The sequence below is a fragment of the Polyodon spathula genome, chromosome 1 (genome assembly GCF_017654505.1).
Source record: "Polyodon spathula isolate WHYD16114869_AA chromosome 1, ASM1765450v1, whole genome shotgun sequence".
NCBI lineage: Eukaryota > Metazoa > Chordata > Actinopteri > Acipenseriformes > Polyodontidae > Polyodon > Polyodon spathula.
The window spans coordinates 71,462,319-71,471,853 of NC_054534.1; the positions used below are offsets into that span (position 1 = coordinate 71,462,319).

At 35.6% G+C, this 9,535-nt stretch overlaps 1 protein-coding gene across 4 annotated transcripts in view; it reads left to right on the forward strand.

Moving 5' to 3' along the window:
- The window catches only part of LOC121321999 (serine/threonine-protein phosphatase 2B catalytic subunit alpha isoform-like), a 147,738-nt gene extending 139,085 nt beyond the window's left edge, over positions 1 to 8,653 (forward strand). Inside the window, exons 12-15 of one of the 4 annotated variants that reach the window (XM_041261417.1) lie at positions 1,908 to 2,005; positions 2,851 to 2,859; positions 4,616 to 4,645; positions 6,953 to 8,653. In XM_041261417.1, coding sequence (XP_041117351.1) covers positions 1,908 to 2,005; positions 2,851 to 2,859; positions 4,616 to 4,645; positions 6,953 to 7,146 — 331 coding nt within the window. In that variant the 3' untranslated portion in view covers positions 7,147 to 8,653. The remainder of the gene's footprint in view (positions 1 to 1,907; positions 2,006 to 2,850; positions 2,860 to 4,615; positions 4,646 to 6,952) is intronic. The other 3 variants (XM_041261435.1, XM_041261426.1, XM_041261443.1) reach the window with 3 other exon arrangements.
- Positions 8,654 to 9,535: the final 882 nt, after the last annotated feature.

The following is a 9,535-nucleotide window of genomic DNA, read 5'->3' on the forward strand; positions in this document are numbered from 1 at the left end:
TTTTAAAAATAAATGGGTTTATGTTGCCTACATAACAAAGCTCAACCGAAGCTTTGCGTTTATATACAGACACACTATAATCGAAATGACTTGAATAAACATTTGAACAGAATGGGCTTCATTTACAATTGTTTACAAAGTCTAAGTGCTGCACAAATCACACAGATACTGTGCTTTTTTAAAATATGCAGTGCACTTACTGCATTGTCTGTCTGAATTGGAATCTTGTTTGGTAAAATTTGCAGTAATTCCAAACACTCGTTTCTGTCCTGCTTCTTCAGCAATCCATTTGCAATGTGTATTGGGGCAACAATGAATTTCTTAGAAAAACGTGTGATTTACAGTAACCAGTGCAGACAGACGCTGTGAGCTGTCAAGGCTGATTGATGGGCTATCAGAGGCTCATTCAAACAGTAGAAATGTCAACAAACAGCTTACCTGGGGAATGCAGACTGATATATAATCAAACTTCAATACAGCTACAAGTCCCGACTGATGAAAACAAATAATTTTGCCACATTTAATTGTTATAATATACATCGGTCAATTTGACTGCACCTGGTCGGAATAGGTATGACCGTATCCTTACCAGATGTAAAAAACATTAAATAAAAAAAAAATCTCCCGCTTCCCTACAAGGCCCTTGTGGCAAAGTGGCTGGTGATTGTGAACAAGTGCAGAGATGATGCAATGAAGGAGTAGTTGTAATCACAGACCATTGTAATCTGGTTTGGAAAGTGCTTTTATTAATTGTAATCCAGGTCTGGTGACCAAACAATAGACCCTGGTAATACACAACGATGTGTGATGCACGGAGGAGACAAAACAGGTTACAGTCCAAAAATAAACACTAATTATCCGCCACACAATAATATTGGACACGGTCACCAGTCCTGGATGCGTACAGTCGTGCTCGTGGTGGGTGATAAACAGGTTATTTGGTGACTGTAGTGCAGTGCTGATCCGTTTTGTGCTGGCCCAAGGTTTACAAACACAGACAGTTACTAACAGACAAAACAAACAAACCAAACACTCCCGAATATTCTTTTATTTAGTTCTCCTTTATATTAAGCAGTCATTACTGCGGCTCTCGCAGTCCTTCCAGGTTATGGTCAAAACCCAAGCAAAGGAAAAGATTAGCGATTCTCCGGAATCGCATGACCCCTTGGTAAATGATCGCAGCTGCCTTTATTGCTTGCAGCTGCTACCTCGTTTACATTCCAGGTCAATACGTTCCTGCACCAGAGTCTCTCCTTTTTCCAGGCTGACCGACTTCCTGACCGTCGAAATTAACTGTGAGGCCAGTCCGTCCAAAGACTTTCCCTTTCGCTACTTCATAATCTCACAGGACGGAAGGGAGATTTCCAACCAGAACTCATTATATTTCCACCAAAACCTTTCATCACACAAGTTCAGAGTATTTCTCCAGTCTGCTGACCTGCTCTGGTCCTGTGAGTCACGCTTGCTTGTTATACCCAAGCAAACGTGCACCACACTCGGAGAGCGCTCTTTGAGCTTCATGGTCCCAACTCTCTGGAACTCTCTCCCACCTTTTTTCCATCATTGTTCTAATTTCCTTCCTTCAGGGATAAAGTAAATTCTAATTATTTGTAGTTAAATGCTTTCAAGGTTTGTATCATAGATTTAGAGGAGATTCTTATTTTAATATTTCCAGAACTCTGCCAGTTATTAACTCCATGTGTTTATAGCTTGTACAACACTTTTGCATAAAAGCAGTACCAGCACAACATTTTTGGATAAACACAAACTATTTGTTATACTGTGCTGCATAATTTATTCTCAGGCTTTTTGGTACGGTTTCCATGCCTAACATGTTGTATGTGTGTTTCCCTGCATGTACAAATATATTTCTTTCTTCATATTGATTGACCTGTTTCCCCACACAGAGAAGAGAGTGAGAGTGTGCTTACTCTGAAGGGATTGACACCAACCGGGATGCTTCCCAGTGGTGTGCTGTCAGGTGGAAAGGAAAAGCTGCAAAATGGTAAGCATGCACTTATTCAAGCCATCACAGTTAGCATACATTATATATTGACCGTAGACAACGCCAACAGTCCACATATTATATAGACAAATATTGTAGGGCACCGAATTGGAACTTGTACTTCTGTTTTCCATTAGATCTTTGTCTGTACACTGTTGTGTGTGCTGTAAACAGTGTAAAACAATTGTAATTGTACATGTTGTGTTATTGATCTTGGTTCAAATTTTACAATGTGTATTTTCTTTAACTTCAATATATGGGATATTCTGCAGTAAAAAGTAATATATTTCAATGCCACAACAAAAAGATAACATGCTGATGAAGAGACTGCAGTATTGTTCTCCAGAGATTAATGAACCCATTCTAGAACCTCTAGCCAAGCAGTGTTCTCTCAAACCACGTCAATGCATAATAGAACATTTAAAAACAGGACTCTTTTACAATATCCTAGAACACTGGTTACCATTATGGTAGTCACCAGCTATCAAATGTCATTGCTCTGCTGAGAATGTTTGTTTTTTTTGAACAGCAGCATTGGAAAGTGGCCTATTGATTTTATAACCTCTCTCTATATGGAAGCATCTCTTTATACTGTAACATACAGAAGAAGATACAAATACAGTTTTGCTTTAGTATTTCTTTCCTGCGGAATTACCGTAACGTTAATTTAGTTAATATGCACATATACATATATATGATTTAGGACTTGAAGGTATTGTTGTTCTAAATACGCCTGCAGGCTTTTTTTTTTTTCTCCTGCTGCAGTGTCTCGGTTGTCTGAAACTCTCTTTCTATCTCCTCCTCCTCCTTCTTTCTTTTCTCTCTCTCTCTCTCTCTCTCTCTAGAAGCTTCAGGTATTATCATTGCGCAAGTATTCTGTGAAAGACGTGTTTGTGACACAGAAGCAGCATTCACCCCACCCATAGTGAATGTCAGATTCAGTTGTCATTCTATCTCCTTTACATCACAGAACAATCCTGTTTTTTTTTTTTATTATTATTTTTTATTAAGTATAAAATAAAAAATAAAAATGAACTTAATTCCAGACAGTCAGGAATTTCTTCTGTTTCCTTGATTGCATCCTCTAGGTAGATTTTATTGCTTTTGTTTCATGCCGGCGTGAAAAACGTGACGAGGAAATTATGAAAAAATGGCTCTTTTTTTTTTTTTTGGTTTTTACTTGTTTTTTTTTGTTGTTTTTTTCCAGTTCAGTACCTTTCGAAGGTCAAGAAAACAACTCAATCAGGAATTTACATTTGTTGTAAACTGTGTTTGAAAGGGGATAACAGAAATCAACTTTTTGTCATTAAAAAAAGGACAGAAATCTAAACAATGTCACTCCTTTGTTTCGTGCTTATTTTGAACAAGAATTTCACTGGCCCATACACTCTGTGTACAGTACTGCAAGCCTGCATGTTAATCAGGATGCATAAGGCTCAAGTGTGGATCTCACAGCAATCCCTGACACCCACATTCGGTGGCTGTGTAGCGGTTAGGCAAATTGAGCATTCAGTAACAATTGAAAAGATTGGCCATTTAATAATTAAATAATATTTCAAAAGTGAGTGATATTATTCTGATTCCTGTTTAAACATTTCTGGAATCATAGTAGATACCATAAAGTATCTCAGCTGAAAAGACAACTGTTCCTGTCACTATGTTGTGCTTTACTCATCAGCGTTTTTTTGTTTTATTTTTATTTTTATATATTTTGATACTCCAGGTGCTCTTAATGGAGAATAAACTTGCTTCATCTAGTTTATAAGTAAGAACAAGGTCTCCAAAATGTTAGCTGTTCAACAGTAGTTGATAGCGCTGGTAATACAGTGCTATAGTAAAAAACAAAAACAAAAAAAACTATAACATGTCCTTAAAATAAGAATATTGTCTCAGAGTAGTGATCCAAAGCAACTATCATTTTCAAATATACAAGTTGATCAGATTTGATACTCTAATCCTATGTCTTGTACATTGCCAAATATCATTACAATTACAGCATTTTAAGAATGCATCACAAGTCCACAATTGTATTTTTTGTGGATAGTTAAGTTCTTGTAGAAAAATCTTTGATAGACAGGGAAAGCATTCTAATAAACCAGGAGGTGTAAGATAGCATCAGGCTTTAAACTGGTAAATAAATACAGCACCTTCACCTATATTCTTCCATTACTTGCTTTCTTCCATTGCTGCTTCATAACAGAACCCCTTTTGGTATCTGTCTCCTCTGTATGATGTATCTTAGCTTAATGGCATTCAATCTTGATTTAACTGTGTCACAGAGTACAAGTTCTCTTGTTATTTAAATCTCAAAATAGCAAAGCTCCAATCAGAGCGTATACAATTGTGCATAATTATTTGACAACGTAGCTCTTTTAAACCAATCTGTTTTTAATAACTAAGCTGTCTACAGTGCACCATACAGTATGTTAAAAATAAAACAATCATTTTTTTTCCCTTCATACTAATATTCATGTGTGTCCTTCTATCACAATACCAGGAACTTAACATTTAGTTTGCATTAGCTGCTTTGCTACTCATTGACTTGTTCTTAGAATGGAAATCCTCTGCTCACTTTTCTCATTCATTTTGCAACCCCTTTCTTCTCTTCAGCTACTATTGAGGCTATTGAGGCTGATGAAGGTAAATAGGCCAGTCCCCCTTCCTGTTGCTTTTTGCAATAGACAAGGGCCCTGCTGGATTTATTCATTTTGCCGTAGCTTGTATAGAGTGTGTGGGTGTTGGGCTAACAAACTGTGCCATGGTATTAACCTAAATATGCTTGGTTTAAAGGGGACCTACATAGTGAAGCCAACAAACATGCATAGATGTAATGTACATTCTGCTTGTAAAACCACACTAGTGACAAATAATCTCTTGGTAGTCTTTATCTGTATAGCGTTCTGCTGTAAAGGATAAAGATAATGCATAGTGAAATTCATTGTTTTCCCTATTACACTGAACAGACATTAGCATGACCATACTGAGTCTGAAATGTCGTCCGCATCACATTTGATTCAGTGATCATTTGTGAGATGCAAAAGTCTAGAGTTTAGAAACCATGTACAGTAGTGAGCATTCATAAATGCAAATATACAAAAAGCCTTGCATGAGAGCATTATTAGTCTTAAAATGGCATACCACGAAGCCCATTCAGCATTTTGTAGGAATGTATGGTTGAATTCTATTAAAGTCATTACATACTAGGGTGCTTGATTTGTTCCCCTTTAAAACAATTTAATATCTGATGTGGTACTTTGTTCTTGCAGTATTGTTTTGTATTGTAAGTATAATTAAAAAACAGTGAAGGCAAGAACAAGATCATCTGTTTACTAAATAGCAGTTGTAGAACTGCTATTTATGTTGGAATTGCTGACTAATTCCTTCCAACAGATTCTAATCTACAGTGTGCATCTGTGTTGACACTTTTTGCTTTTCTCTGTGATTTCTGTGACTCTGCTGTGTTGTGTTATTAATGTGAGCCGCTAATAACCTGTCTGACCTGCAGACTGCAGCAACACACTGCCAAATACCCAGAGCTGAAAGATTAGTGGAATTCAAAGTATACAGCATTATCTGACTGGAATCCCAGAAAAAATTTAAGAAAACCACTTAATAACTTTGTAGTGGGTTGCTGCATGGTTCCAGCAGGCAAAACAAGTGGTTAGCACCAAATATTGTGTCTAGTATTTCCACATACTGTTCTGTATATCCATTTGTTTAAAATTATATATCGAAATACTACACTGAGATATATTGATTTGCACAGGTCTAATATTTGACAAGCTCTCGTTAAACTCCTCAATAAAAATCACTTTACTGAAGTTAACTTTTCACTCTACATTGTAGAGTCCATACAAACACAAAGATGATCTGCGTCTAATACACCGACTTTGAATAAAATTCTGGCATACAGTAATATCCCAATGTTCAAGTATATCAGAAGCTGACAGTTCTTACTGCAATGGATGTCAAAGTGCTTTAATTAATGTCATATTTACATCTATGAGTTGATCTTGTTGTAACTCATGCAGTCCCAAATCAACCCCTTGCATCAATATATATAATTCAAATATGAATTCAAATTAGGACCTCCTTATATCCTGATACAAAACACTTGTTGCTGTATACATGCCATTTTAAAAGTAATACACTTTTATACCATAGATCTGTCCTATGCCAAATAAATAATGTAAGTTACAAGTGTGCTTACAAATTCATAATTTACACCTCTGCATATAGTCTTGAGTATCATCAAGTTGTGTTTTTGCACCAGTTAGTCTATGTGCTCTTGGATGTTGAAGAGGTCTATCAGGTAGTTCTCCAATGCCATGTAAATCTCAGTGAAATTGCAAACTTTCCGGTACTTTCCTTGCCTTTGATCTGTTAGCTGTGCACTCTGTTTCCATGCTCTGCATTGTCATTTTTTCATTGCTGGAGGAAAATAATAAATACTGAGTCTTTTATGAAAGATTTGTAACTAAGGAGGACTTGCCACTCAAGCAAAACCAACTGGACTCAATAACAGAAGCGATATATATATTTAGAACAAGATAACAGGGTTTGTTGCCAAACATAAGCTTCAGGCCTTTCAAATTTTAATTAAAGTATTTATTAGAAGTTGTTAGCTACAAACATATGTGTGACTTTAAAATGTGTTTAAAAGCTAAAACCAGTAAAAAGAAAACAAAAAGTGTGTGTGTGTGTGTGTGTGTGTGTGTGTGTGTGTGTGTGTATATATATATATATATATATATATATATATATATATATAAATATATATATATATATATAATATATATAGGATTAGACTTGGACATGTATTTGACCTGTACATAAACAGTGTTAGCAAGTAACAATAGAGGTACCGTACCTAGGTTTGTACCCTGATTCTCTCTCTCTCTCTCTCTCTCTCTCTCTCTCTCTCTCTCCAATTTTCTTTTCCTGCAGCGATCAAAGGATTCTCACCACAACACAAGATCACAAGCTTCGCAGAAGCTAAGGGTTTGGACCGGATCAATGAGAGAATGCCGCCTCGTAAGGACACTCTCCCTACCGATGCTAGCCTCAACTCGCTCAACAAGGCCATTTCCACAGAGACAAATGGTACTGACAGCAAAGGCAGCAGCAGCAACATCCAGTGACATGTTCCTGATTTTAAGGCTGCAAGGCATGCTGGGATGGCAGCCAAATCAGCAGTTGGGACGTTCGTTCTTGCCTCTATTCAAGTAGCAGCATGCTATGGAGGGGAGGTGCAGGATTCAGTTTACGGTATCGAGAGAGAAAGTTTAAAAATAAAATAAATTATAATAATAATTTGGTGGATAATGATACCCCTTTTTGGATATGCCTTTAATGCTTGTAGAAACATGAAAAAGTCATGCTGGTTTAACTCTTGTAAGAATCTAGGGGAATAAACGTGATTATGTATTGCATCGGGGAGAGCTTCATGAGCATGTTTTTTGAAAGGCCTTTACTCTATTACTGGACTCGGAAATTTTCTCTGACTATCTAACTGTTGTATGTTTACAAATACAGCACTAAAATTGACAGAACGTAAACAACATTTTTAACGTATAAGGGTGTACAAACTAAATAAGGACTATTTATTGATTTTTTTAACATTTTTTTTTTTGCTACCTAGTTATAGAAATCGCTCTAAAATAAATTAGGCAGTCTTAAAAGAATGTTGCAAATTTGTTGAATTGCCAAAAAAAGGAAAGTTTAATTTTTTGTACAGGTTATGCTTACCTCAGGTTTATTTAGTGTGCTCTGGATGCCCTGCTTTCTGTATAATTGCTAACTACCTTTGCAGTGAATATCTTTTCATTTAAGTTTATAACTGGAATAATTACATCCATCTATCATTTGCAGATATCATTTTTTATTTAATTGTTTTTTTTTTTTGGGGGGGGGGGTGTTAGAAGTATTGGTTGTGGCTTGCTGGAATTCTATATTTGAGTGGTAAGATTTTTTTTTTTTTGTATAATGAACAAAACACCATATGAAGTTCAATGAAAAGCGTCTATATTCCATAAAATAATTAAAATAATAATAATAATCTGCCTATGCATGTTTTCTAACTTGGCTGCCTAAGCCTACATGGGACTGTAATGTGCTTAGTGGGTATATACTGGAAATGTATACTGGCGTACTTTATATTCACTCAATGAAACTGCTTAATGCCTTCAACCTTTTGTAATTTAAAGCATTGAAATATTTAAGAGGGGAGAGGATTCATAATATTTTAACATAAGCTTCTAAGTGCACATGTAGTCAATTAGCATGTTTAGCCAATCTTTGAATTAAAAACAAATATGTTTGTGGTTACATGTGGACCTTTAAATGCATGATAGCTGTTAGTGTCATATTTCTGTTCTGTTCTGTAATGTGCCACAAAAAAGTATAACTTTTTTGGAACTCTTTTTTGGTTTGTATCTCAGTTACGGGTTTATTAATGCTCCATACTTTAAAAAGAAAAAAAAAAAGTCCATCTACCGTTTTTTAACAACTGAGTGCCCAAGTAATTCACTACAACATGAAGCCTTGCTTTTGTAATTTGACTTCTGAAATGTTGGCAGTTGAAGCATGCACTTGCAACAATTAAAAGTATTTTATATTACTGTTCAATAAAACGTGCATGAACTTGAATGGTGTCTCTTTATTTATAAAGGTAGCATTACATGTTGTTAAATCTCAAAAGAAAATGCTTTTTTAAAGTAATGTGTATGTTTTGAGAACTGTTTTTTTTTTTCAATGTCTGTTTTGAATTATTTACTCTCCTGCTGAACACCTCGGTCGTCTTTGCCCCCAAAAAGTTCCCCTTTTTTTAATTTCACAAATGTTTTTCCTGCTGAATGTTAAAATAAAATTTGCCTGACATTACTTATTTTGTTATTTTAAATTTGTAGATGGTTACAAATATTTTTTTCAAATTGTAATGCAAATGTAACGGGGTATACAGGCTACCACACACTGCCTTCACTTTTTTTTTTTTTTTTGGGGGGGGGGGGGTGTGTGGATATATTGTACAGATATAGTTATATAAAAATATATAGCTTTTGCAACTATACCATTATAGGAAAAATGATGAGTAACCTATAATATGTTATACTTACCTTGCCAGTAAACCAATGACCATTTCTGTCTTCAGATTCATTTTGGTAAAGATTCTGACATACAGGACCCACTTGAAATGGAATTTAACAATATAAAGTACAAAATAACTTTAACACATGATCTGAGTAAGAGCAGCACATGCCTTGACTGTATGTTTCCAGTGATGGTTTAAAAGAAAAGTGTGGTGTCACATAAATCTGTAGAGGTTAAAGAAAAAAAAGAACTATATTTATGACTAAACTAAGGGAATTCTGCCTTAGAAAAAAGTAGTAAACAACTATAAACAAAATAGCACAAAAGACATTATGGCATATATTTATTGATATAAAGGTGCTAACTCGGCCCGTTACTTTCTTGCTGGTCTGACCACCTTGGTGTGCAGGAGATCGCCTGTGAAATGTATGGGTGGTGATA